At 48.1% G+C, this 12417-nt stretch overlaps 1 protein-coding gene across 1 annotated transcript in view; it reads left to right on the top strand.

Annotated features, from left to right (window-relative positions):
• LOC149365764 (vitellogenin-6-like) overlaps positions 1-12417 on the top strand; it is a 58617-nt gene that overhangs the window by 8953 nt on the left and 37247 nt on the right. Inside the window, exons 7-14 of the mRNA XM_089545899.1 lie at positions 223-362; positions 2121-2307; positions 3183-3379; positions 5523-5691; positions 8333-8497; positions 9068-9268; positions 11242-11459; positions 12145-12251. Coding sequence (XP_089402025.1) covers positions 223-362; positions 2121-2307; positions 3183-3379; positions 5523-5691; positions 8333-8497; positions 9068-9268; positions 11242-11459; positions 12145-12251 — 1384 coding nt within the window. The remainder of the gene's footprint in view (positions 1-222; positions 363-2120; positions 2308-3182; positions 3380-5522; positions 5692-8332; positions 8498-9067; positions 9269-11241; positions 11460-12144; positions 12252-12417) is intronic.

Here is a 12417-nt window from a genome sequence, read left to right as displayed (position 1 = left end):
CCGATGAGGGTGGTGATTGTGCCAGCTGTTAACGTATGCCGGCAACGCGTGCTAAGCTGCATGAAGACGCCTGTTTCTAACAAACGAAGACAAGTCCCCTTGTCGAAACGTTGGCTCTAGCAACCTGAGGTTTTCCCCTCCCTTGTTCATTTTGTGATCGCCAAGGACCATCTACCGCACCCTCTCTCTACCATAAACTCTCGATTGGTTCGTTTTGTCCAGCACCAGCTCTCGGCCACTTCCGAGGTGTACTACGACCTCAAGGGAACCGCTCAACACTACGTGATCGAGCATGCTTGGGCAGAATCGACTCAACTGCTCAAGGGGCAAGGCGAAGGAAAGGAGTTCCACGTCATCCTCAAGTAAGCGTTTCCGAAGTAGTTCAGCATTCGGGCTTTGGTTAGTTAATATGGCAGAGAGATTTTAAAGGAGGATGAAATCTACTGCAGCGAGCCTATTGAAGAAATACTCTTTAGTCTCGAGACCGGTTCGGAGATTCCTTCAGTGGTACTGGAACGGCTTAAAGCAAAAACTGGTGGTCTCTTTAAAGGGACCCTGAGGTTAATCTGAATTTGGTCTATATCGGTGGATTAATACTGTTTAATTCGAAAAAGGGTCTTGTGAGAAAGCGTGGTGTTTATATAAGCTTCAAAAGAAAGGTGAAAAAAAGACCTTGCCCCACCAGATATCTTCTCAAGTATACTGCGGTGGCTTCAGATAAAGATTTTTTTCAACACGATAGAAGACAAAGGGTTTAGGCGCCCGACTGTCAAGGTCGCTCCTACATCGTTGCCGATAGTGTAGTTACGTCGAGCAAGAAATGCGACAAAAAAATTTTACGAGTCTCGAAGTTACCGACATCCCAAACGAGAGTCGGAGTAGCCAGAAAAGATATTTCAGCTTCAGCTCTAAATTTATAAGCAATGAAAATCCCTTTGGCTGCAGAAGGAACATAAACAGAGTCACGAAATGCCGAACTGCAAGATTTTACGAAAGATTTACAGGCGCCCAAAAATTAAAAGGAGCACGCGAGCGGTGGACATATCGCACCTAAGCGCTCTAGCAGCGGATTCATAGGCTGTGGTGTGGGCGTAGGCGGTACAACCGTTGCACTATGCTCTTCTTTCCCTTATCGGTAGCCCGGGCGAAGCAGCGATGCTATCAGCAGTAAGCGTTAAACGTAGAGCACGGCTCCGCCGTTCCTACCGTCTGCGCGCTCACTTCAGTGGGGCAATCCGCTATCGGTGCGCACTTCGTTGCTAATTTCCCACCGCGTGCGTGTTCTGTTTAAAGCTAACTCCATCCAAGTCATGTTCTCAATAAAAATTTATTCCCTGGCTTTTCTTGGCTATACTGGCACTTGTACGGCACAGAAAATGCATCTATCGGCGAGAAAATTGGATTTAAAAATCTTCCCACCTCTTCCATTCAAAATCGTGACCTCCTTACCGAAAAGGATGAGTGGCCGCCGTTTTAAAGGTAATGGTGGTGTAGTGTAGCCTCTGAGATCCGCGACAACAAATCGTGTCGACGCATGCGTTTTACTTGCGAAATCGGCCGGTGATGGCGACACCAGTACGTCTTCTTTTTGGTCATTTCTCTAGTTCATAAAAGCTCCGCTTTCGTTGAGAGTAGCCTCTTTGTCGTTACAACGAAGTGGTCAGGGCGGAAAGTTGAAGTAGTTGGTTACCTTGCATCATAAGAAAGAATAGCGGTGCAGACTGAGACAAAGAGCGAACGAGAAAGGACGTGCGCTAAGTATCAACTAAATTTATTGCACTGCAGACAAGCACAAACAGTCGAACTTCGTTATAATGAAACGCTTTACAACGAAATAATAGACATAACTAAGGAATGATGATTCCCTTTGGAAGCCTGGTCAACAAGGGCTATAACGAAGCTGCGGCTATAACGAAGTAATCTCTGGGCCCCTTTTGATTTCATTGTAACGAGGTTCAACTGTGTATAGATTTTGCATGCGCATATAGCGGGAAGTGAAACCTCTATGGTTTTCGGAGTACTTTATTGACACAGGCCTTAAGTGTAAGAAGGAGATTCATTAACAGCCGCGAAAAGGGGTGCGGGGCGGAAACTGCATCCGCGATACGACAACCATGCAGCCAGACCCTGGACTTGGAGGTGGAACACGACGCCGCCTCGGACATGGCGCTGGCGGAGGCCGACATCGAGAAGGAACACTCCCTGGCACAGGAGTTCCCCGTCACCCATGACCTCAGAGACCACGAAGAGCTGAAACACGTCAACGGTTTCTACACGATTTTCGGCCACACGCCTAACAAGGACTCCGTAAGAGGATTATCTCACCTTCCCGGACGAGCTTGTTGAGTATGTGTGTGGGTGTGTGTTCGCAAATTAGAAAGAAAAAAATCACAAGAAAACCTAATTGGGTGTTGGCAAAGCGATAACATTAGAAGCTCTTGATGCTTTACCGGAAGGGACGTCACTTCCGGTTTAGTGCCGTCGTTTCCCTTCAGCCAATGGGGATGCTTCAGTCTGGTGCCGTCACTTCCGTACAGCCAATGAGTGGATTTTATGGCCGACGACACATTTTGGCCCCATGGGGCTTCTATTGCATTAAAATTTCGAAGCAACGAGCATCTGACCTGCTGTGGCCGACTGGTAAAAGAATGGGAAATTGTGGAGGGTTTGCCGAGATGTGAGGAAGATGCAAGGCTACGTAGGAGTACTTAAATTAGTTATCTTTATTGAGTGAAACGCGCATTTCGATGATTCCGCGTTTATTTTTTGAAGTTTCGTTGGAAGAGAGGCTGGTACGATGAGCGCATAGCATTAGACGTAGTAGTGGCATTATCTTGCTGCCAGTGGTTCCAGTCTGAAAACACTCCGGAAAAAACATGCTACTTTTTGCATATTTCGGGGCTGAGCATACATTCCTTGAAACGATTTGTTGGTGAATAATAGTCCTGGAGATGAGTGCAGTTTACTCGGCCGATACCCGCACTTTGGTAAAAATATAAGGCCCAATCTAGTTTTTCTGGCGTCAATGGCGTGACCTTATTCTTTCCTGAAGATGACACCTCAGCACTCTAGTCGTGTTGCACCACTAACGAGCCAGAGATAGGGCATTACTCCCCCCCCCCCCCCCCCCCTCCGCACACAAGCCCTGACCACCGCGGAAACCTTTCGCCCACTTTGCGCAGTTCGGGGACGGCCTTCGGAGACTGGCGCAGCTGGAGTACACCGACGACGACATCAAGGAGATCGACAGCACAAAGAGTGGCGGCCAGCTCTTCCTCATACTCTTCATTTCTTTCTCGGCCTTCGACTACGAGCACATCAACGACGTGTACCGCTCACACGTGCTCACCGCACCGGCCGACATCAAGGAGAGCACCCTGTAAGTATGTGCCTAGTGCCTGGAAGGTCCTTCTGGGCAGCCACCGACGAGGGTATACCTTAAACACCAAAGGAGTGAAAAGGGAGGAAGCTGTCTAGCACACTCCCTCTACTGGGCAGGCTATGATGCTGCCCAAGCCTTGAGATAGATTTCCATCATTTAAAAAAAATTCGCTGTGGCTTAGCTGGTTTAAGCCCGTTAATTGCGAAAGCAATATCCGTACCTACGCCATGGTACAGCTGGTAGTGTAGCTGGTGGTGGTGCATCGGTTATACAATCCAATCCATTCCAATCCACTCCACTCCACTCCAATCCAATCCAATCCAATCCAATCCAATGTAATGTAATGTAATGTAATGTAATCTAATCTAATCTAATCCAGTCCAATCCAGTCCAATCCAATCCAATCTAATCCAATCTAATGCAATCAAGGTGAAATGAAGGTCAATGGTGGTCCCCGCCGCGGCACGGCAAAGGCGTGAAAGTGCAAGTAGTATTGCTTTCGCAATAATACGGGATACTTACAGTGTTGCAACCGAAGCTAATTCCCTCTTCAAAGACAGACCAGGTCCTAGCAGTTACGAAGACTTTAAGCGAGGTTTTAACCTCCTCTATTTGTTAACCTCAAGACCTTCGGTGCCGTGCTTAAAAACCTCTTCACATAGAAAACTGCATCAAGTTGCTATGCTCTGCAGTGGGAATATATATCTGGTGCCAAGAGTAAGCATTCCATGCATTTAATGATCCAAATCTCCTCCAGAACTTGCGCAGCATACCCTGGCGCATAAGAGGAAGTGCGCTAGAGAACAGCTCACTCCCAGCCGCCGCGGCGGCTCAGTGGCTATGGTGCTCGGCTGCTGGCCCAAAAGACGCGGGTTCGATCCCGGCCGCGGCGGCTGGAATTTCTTTGGAGGAGAAATTCTAGAGGCCCGTGTGCTGTGCGATGTCAGTGCACGTTAAAGAACCCCAGGTGGTCGAAATTTCCGGAGCCCTTCACTACGGCGTCTCTCATAGCCTTAGTCGCTTTGGGACGTTAAACCCCACAAAATCAAACAAAATCAATCAAACAGCTCACTCCCCTATTACTCCCACGTAGGCGATTCGTGTTTATAGTGCAGAAGTGTCAGCACGTAAGCAGCCTGTAATCACAGCATGTGGCGCTAAGGAGACACCGCGCAAACGGATAAGGTACACTCTACACGGGGAGGTAATTTTTCAGTTGATCTATTTCCAAAAACTTATTGATCGATCCATTATTAGATTAACTTATTAATTAATAGGAATTATTGCCATATGTGCATTTTTTCTCCCTTTTGGATCATGCGTTTTTTACACTGCCTACAGTTTCGCCATGAGATTTTCAGAAATAAATCATCGAGGAGCTATTATCGCCTGTGTTTTCTGTGCTCTCTTGGTTCATACGGTGTCATTCTTTAAGCTGCAACCTATAGTTATAACCAGTATGAACTCCTAAAATTGGAGGAACTTGCCAGAGGCAAATACTAGGGGCTAGAAGGACCAGAGCGATGAAAACGCTAGTCTTCCCAGCATTTGTGTCGCCCGTGCCTTAAGACAAGGGCAAAGGCACGAGAGAAGGACACCACATTTGACAGTGTTCCACTGTACGTGTTCTCCATCTTTAAAGCTTTCGACTCGCCATCGTTTACCTCTGGCAGTACGTCTCACCGCGTTAGAGGCAAGGAAACAGTCCTGCTATCTCGCTTCTGTGTCCTCTAACTGGAGTAATTTTCTAAACGCCACCCTATGTGTTAGTAAGTTGACACCATGCGATTGAATGGCGCCTTCTAGCAGCAAACTCCGCGCAGAAGCATCAGGTAGAAACGCTTGCCCAATTGCCTGCATGGGGTTCTGAATTCGGCAACGAGAAGACACACTTCATTGCGTGAAACTTCGGGCTATATAAAAAATTATAAAAGCAGGCCAGGAATTTTGAAAACGCCCGGTACCGCTTTTCGCGGACCAGTACTGCCGAGGAGCCGCCCTTGAAGGTCACTGTCGCTCTACGCGGTTAACCCACCCAGAATGGCTGCTTGGAACCAAGCGAAAATTTCTTGAGTACTCTTAATAAGCGTCCTTCTTTGGTATTCCGTGAGTGCATGCCTGCTTTCGATGTGCGCCGCAGGCACGTGTTCCTGGACCTCCTCGCCTCGGTTGGGCTGAATCCACACATTGCGTTCGGCCTGGCACTGATCAAGAACAACGAAGTGAGCCAGCTGGACGCCCACTACTTCTACAACAAGGTCCAGTTGAACCTGAAGGAAGCCAGCGCTGCCATCATCAAGGACATCAGCGTGAGTACTCCTCTGGGCAAAAGGCAGCGTTGTCAATTTCCAGCTATACGATGCAATGAGTAGTAGTAGTAGTAGTAGTAGTAGTAGTGGCTTTATTTGCATTTAATATGGAAGGTAAAATAATTTTTGCTACCCGGCATCTACTATCGCGGCTTGAAGCACCTGAGCTGGGACAGCGGAAAGAAAGGATAGCAGGCAGTGTGTAGAAGTGAAAAGAAAGAGGTGAGGGGATAGTAGAAAGGGCATGGGGAGGGGTACACTGACAATAAATCTATTTACATATATACATGATAAATATAAATCGTCTTTCCGTTTTCCAATGCGCCAAGTTGTGGTTTCAAGCTCGTTTTAGTCGAACCTCGTTATAACGAAACGGTTTACAACGAAATAATCGATATAACGAAGGAATGATGATTTCCCTTAGTAACTCGGTCAACACCGGCCATAACGAATCTACGGCTATAGCGAAGTAATCGCCGGGTCCCTTCAGCTTCGTTACAACGAGGTTCAACTATGAAATGACCGCACCTCAAAAAAGTTGTGCGAAATGATGAAACACTGAAGAGGCGGACGAGAGCTATACACTTGCGATAAAATTTCGCGGAAACACGCAAAACCATCTGTAACGAGTAAAGAGCATGTGTGCGCAGCAGAGTGGAGCGAAAAGAGACAGAATTTTTTAAGAAATAAAGACAGCTAATCTGTGGTCCGCCTGGAGTATTCTAATGTCAAAATGCAGTGAAGCAACCCTTAGTGCACTGTGCATCTACTCCTCACCCTTCTTTTGGCGGAGCTCTCATGTAGGCCCATGTATTCCTATCACGTAGAATTGAGGAACACCACCTCGCTATTTTAGAGAACGGACGGCTTGCTGACGTAAGAGCGGTGCCATTTGAAAATTTTAAAAATTCCCGTGATCTTTTTCATGATTTGATTTTTACGGTGAAGCAGGTCGTTCATCGTGTCAAAAAGCGGCTCACACAACTAGCATACTTAATTCACTACTAGCGCTCATAACGAACTCAATTCATAGCCAGGTATAATGAGACAGTCTTTTAGCCTGCTCACTTAACCTTGCGTTCAAACACGGGGGCAGATTTGTAGGTAACACTCGAAGGGGGTGGTTGGAGGTCGCTTTCTTACTTGAACCAAGCATTGCATGGACTGTTTTGTCTTCGAAAAAAAAAATGGGGTTTAGAGTGGTTTTCGTATTGAAAATTTCTCGCTTCTGGTAGCAGTTTATCCCCCCCCCCCTAATTCGTACCAAAATTATTTGTCACGTAACCTGAACTGTAACCTAAACAAAACCGTGAACTGTATTCTGTAAACCAATTCACACTGTGAAGGCTTGCGTGTTTCCAAATATTTTATTTGCCATTACAGCTCTCGTCCCGTCGTTCTCCTCCACATATTTCATCTCTTCGCGCTGCTGTTTGAAATACGGTCAACAATTTCCAACTAGTACAGGTTTGTATTCTGCTCAAGGTTGTAATGAATAAGTCGCAAATAACCGAAAACATAACTTTTTTCTCAAATACCGTTTTCCCATCTTTTAGAGCTATATTATATGCCATATTATGCTTGCTAAAGTGCTTACTGGATATAAACAATAATTACAAGAAATCAACCACATACGGCGCCCCTAAAAATTACTGAAGACACTGGAAATTCTAAACTGTGCTTGGCGATAGCCTTGGGGTCAACCCACTGCATATACCATGTTCTACATGGCGATCCAGTGGAATGGTATTGGGGGAATCCGGCGTCCGCTGCCGCTTCTCCGAACCGCTTGGCGCGGAATCACGGGGCTGCTTCGGAGCCATGCGTCGCACTCACTCGACTGCACCGAGACGTCTGGCGAAGGAGCGGTGGTGCAGCTGCCACCGCCGAGGCGCGCGCGCTCTTTCTTCCGCTACTGTTCGACGTCACTGTTGGTATGCACAGCTGCGCCCCCCCCCCCCCCGCATGCCGGTTGCTAAGGAGGGGAGGAGGTTGCGCCGCTGCGCGGAGGAGAGGCCACGTTGGCACGATTCCATCGCACGGACGGACACCGCGAGTATGAGCCATAACAGACTTTCGCCTTAATATAGGGTGCGCCCTTACGAAGACAAGTACTCTTGTCGAAACGCTTGCAAGCAACCTCTCTTGTTCACTTGTGTTGTAAAGAAACCCATTCACTTGCCCTTTCTTTATTATGGACCCATTTAAAGTTGTGTTGCCAGGGCGTAGGCTGGAAAAAAAACGGAGGGCAAAGCATAACATTTTCACATTTCTGCAAGGCTGCTATAGGTGAGCGAAGAACAAGATACCAGTTGCAATCTAGAGAATGAACGGCACGGATAAGACAAGTCAATGGCAGTTGGATTGAGTGCATTGTCCACCACTTTTCTACCAATGCATCACGCGCTATAGTTCTCTAACAGCCACCAGTCGCTTAGGGAGAAAAAATTAAGCGGCCCCTGTAATCTTGCGCCTTGCAAATTCAGCACTGAAATTACGGAGTCGCCCATTTAAGTATGAACGAGTTCACATTCAGTGCTCTTTTCTACCTTCTTACTAGTTCGTCAGGTTACCGCTGGCCACAGCGCGAGTTCTGTTCTCGCGAGAAGAGTCTCATGTGCCTTTTCGCTACTCTCTCCAGGACTCGTGCAAGACGGAATCCGTGAAGAGCTACCGTGGAGCCTGGTCTGCCTGCAAGCTGGCCGCCAGTGCCATCGCCGGCGGCACCGGCTGCGAGCTCTCCCACGATGACCACGAAGAAGACAAGGGAACCTGCAGGCCCGACATCGTCTCGCACTTCTTCAACGTGAGTCTGCTGTGAACCATTCACGATAGACAATAGTGCCGTGGAACACGGACTGAAGAGCAGAAACCGCACGGGACAACAAAAAAAAAAAGAACCAGCTCTTGTCACGTCCTGTTTCTTCCGTTCAGACCATGTTGTCCACCCTGCTGCTGTCCACCATGAATCTGTACCAATTTGCCCAACTTTCCTCACTAATCAACGCTACTTCTGTATAACACACCCACACAAGGAGGAGCTGTACGGACCTCGTCCATCCGCATAGCGGGCAGGATCAGAACCAGCTTCGGAGGCCTCCCTTACTAGTATGGCGCCAGCGTAAAGGTTCCAGCGTGTACCATTGAGTGAACTGGACAACAGGAGTTACACGTTGAGCTAAAGCGATTTTTTCGTGTGAGTCAATAATTGCGTCACCTATCTGTGACTCCATTTTCTTGTCACATTCAAGCAGAGATTGAAGTTGGTTATTGGGGTTTAACGTCCCAAAGCAAATCAGGCTATGAGGAACACCGTAGTGAAGGGATGTCTTCGGGGGAGGAGCTCCTGAGACTAGGGTTTGTCTTGCCATTTCAGTACTCCGTCACTCCGAAGGACGTTGAGCACGAGCCTGAGCACGAGACCACAACGTTCCTCCGAGTGGCTGGCAACTTGGGTACACGCAGGGCTGTCCGCTACCTGGAGCGATTCATCTCTCCCAAGTGGCAGGCCAACGAGCGCGAGAGGATGGTCGCCTTGTGGTCCCTCAAGCAGGCGGGCAAGCACCACCACGCATTGGTGAGCGGCGGACACAGTGCGTGTCGTAGCGTTGCTGTCTTATAACTGCGGCGTCGTACAAGACACGTTGCTGCCGCTTCCGGTCAAGTTCTCTTGGCTAGAATGCAATTTACCCTTTCTCTAAGTCCTTTTTCTTAACTAGTTCACTGCGACAGCGATTTTGCGTTGCCCTAATCTCTGTGCGTGGTTAACTTTAGGTTTAACTGTAGTGGCTTCTTTCTACTTTTTTCAAATTTGAATATGTCCTGCTATTCCGAAGCCCTAGTGCTTGGCAGATTTCTTCGGCGACATCGTGCACTGAGGGTTGGAGGGTGGGACGGTAAGAATGTGTTCTACCGTCTCCTTGTCTTGCACACACCAACAGCAAACGTCATCCTTCATGTCAAATTATTTACGGATAGCGGCGAAATCTGAAGGCGGCCAGTGAAAGCTGTCATCAGTGTCTTCTGAAAAGCGTTTTTTTTTCCTTCTTTTACCTGTTAATTTATCTCTCGGACTATTTTATCTATGGAAGTTTGTTATTGGATTTGTTTCTCTGTGTTGCCAAGCGGTTGTTTGTGGGGTTTAACGTCCCAAAGCGACTCAGGCTGTGAGGAACGCCGTGGTTAAGGGCTCCGGAAATTTCGACCGCCTGGGGTTCTTTAACGTGCACTGACATCGCACAGTACACGGGCCTCTGGAATTTCGCCTCCATCGAAATTCGACCGCCGCGGCCGGGATCGAACCCGCATCTGTAAAGTCAGGCAGACAAACGCCATAACCACTGAGCCACCACGGCGGCTGTGCGTTTATAATCAATCTCGAGGTTTGGAACTTGAGCATAGTTTAGTTAATGACCACGGGCGTCGTGGCAATGCGTAAACGCCAGAATTTTGGCCCACTCGGGCTGCTGTTTCTTGATGCATCGACAATATGGGAGGTTTCGCAACTGGCAATTTCTAATAGCTCTGGGCAACTACCTCAGCAGACTCAGGTTGCAATATTTGTAGGACATCGAACTGCACTCGAAGCTGAAAAGGTGAGCTCTTAAAGATAAGGACCCAAATCTTGGAAATTTTTTTCGGAAGCTAACGAAAATGGATTAGGCTGCTGATGTCCAATGAGTATATCAAAATTTTTGCTTTTCATTTCCTTGCCAACTGAGACACAAGGGGTCTGAGGAGCATATAACGACAGAGTCAGATCTTTGCACGAAGTTCATAGCTGTGCACTAAACTTGTCTCCACATAGCTCCTTTGACTGTGGCGCATGCCAAGTATCTTTCGAATGCATCTGCGCCTGAACTATGCTGATGGAATATACCGGACGTGCAATTTGCACCTGTACGTTTTCTATAAAACACTGAAGGCAGCGCTAAGGCTGCATCACGACTTTCACCTACACATGTCTACAATGTGAGAAGAAAGGAGGGCGAGAGGTTAGTACTTTTGCAGGCAAACAGGTTTGCCCCAACCATTCGTCTTTTGTTTTGGTACTGGCTGCAAGTTGACTTACTGTCCATTCCCTAGCAAAGGGATTCGTCAGTTAGTCCCCAGAAGCAGCCTTTTAAAGAAAACCGCACATGATACGTGGTTTCCGGGATGATACTGGAGCATAGGTCCTGATAGCAGTGATTACACATATGACTACCAAGGAAAACAAACACTTGAATATACTATAATCCGAATTAACGGCCTTTGGTTCTGTTAAGTTTCCTTCGACTTTCTTAACTTGACTTTCCATTGGCCTGATAGGACTTGCCTGCTCCCTGTGAACAACCTAATGTCTGCATATGTGTTCACGCGACTTCTGTGTGAGTGCATCTCATTTCATCCTCAGCTTGAGCACACGCAGGTAGATGGGCAGCAGAACATCCCCATTCACTAGCACAAGTTCCTGCTCCTCCTATGCAGTGCGCTTTGACTAGCGAACGCGCGCTCTTTGAAGGGCTTTATATGTCAGATCTTTTCGGGAATTTCGGCCCTTCCTCGCAGGCTCGTTCCATAGTGCTGCCCGTGTTCCACAACACCAGCGAGCCGAGTGAAATCCGCAGCGCCGCGTTCGTCGTGATCCTGGGGACGAACCCGGATCTGTACGTGCTCCGCCACATCGCCCTAGAGGTCGTCACCGACCCCAGTGACCAGGTGGTGGCGTTGGTGACCAGCGCATTCCGCTCACTGGCCGAGTCCAAGTACCCCTGCCACCGCGAACTGTGAGTCTCGTCAACCGCAGCGCTCCACTTGCGCCATCTCTCCCTGACACAAAGAGGAGACTTGAAATTGGCTGAGGTTCAACCAGGCTGAACCTAGCAGACGAGCGAAAGCAAATACGACGGTATTTGTAGCAAAGAATAGTGTGACGTCATTGCTGCGTCATCGCAGGATGTCACATCAGGCGAATCTCAGCTCCAAAGGTGAAGGTCAAATGTCAAAGTCAGAGGTCAAAAGTCAAGGTCGAAGGTCACATGACCGCTGGTCAGCGAGCGTGCTAGTTGGTCATTAGATATGCTGCCATGCCATACACTGTATATCATGGCTATGGCAGAATGACTAAGTCTTGAATGATTTTGCTAGCTTTGAAGGTCATAGCGACGAACCGACGATAAATCAGAAGTTGTACCTCGCGCAGTAGAGCTTTCGCTCCAAAACAACTTTAAATTAGCCTATATCCATGAGATAGCACGTTCTAGGGTCAAAACATTACTTTCGCTGAGAACGCAGCAGTTAAGGCCCATAAACGTCGATAAATGGAACACAAGTAGTGTCGCAGCTGCCACCGCGCGTCTTCTTGATCAAACTTCAGAGACGTCAAGGCAGTCTTTAGTGGGCGGATCGCTGAGGCTAAGGTATACCGACATTGCGTGTCCCTGCTTATATTTTCTTCATTTTCTTCTCCAGAGCTCAGCACCTGCGCTACGTTCTGCCGCTGTGGGACACCATACCTCGATTCCGAAGGTACATCGACATGGCGTCGTCCCACTTGGTCGTCTCCTCCGGATACAACCGTAAGCACGCAAATCTGTTCACGTACAGTAAGGGACAAAAGTCTCCGGAGCACGTGTTCCTCTAACGAAGCCGATAGCTCTGCTATTAGTCGGCGGCTGGAGACCACACTTGTGGAGGCTAAAGTTAAATTTTTGTTCTTTCATCTGCCCAAGTGCGGTCTCCAGC

The sequence above is a fragment of the Amblyomma mixtum genome, chromosome 1, assembly GCF_055824585.1.
Source record: "Amblyomma mixtum isolate Tamu chromosome 1, ASM5582458v1, whole genome shotgun sequence".
Taxonomy (NCBI): Eukaryota; Metazoa; Arthropoda; class Arachnida; order Ixodida; family Ixodidae; genus Amblyomma; species Amblyomma mixtum.
This window is presented reverse-complemented; position numbering and strand designations above follow the sequence as displayed.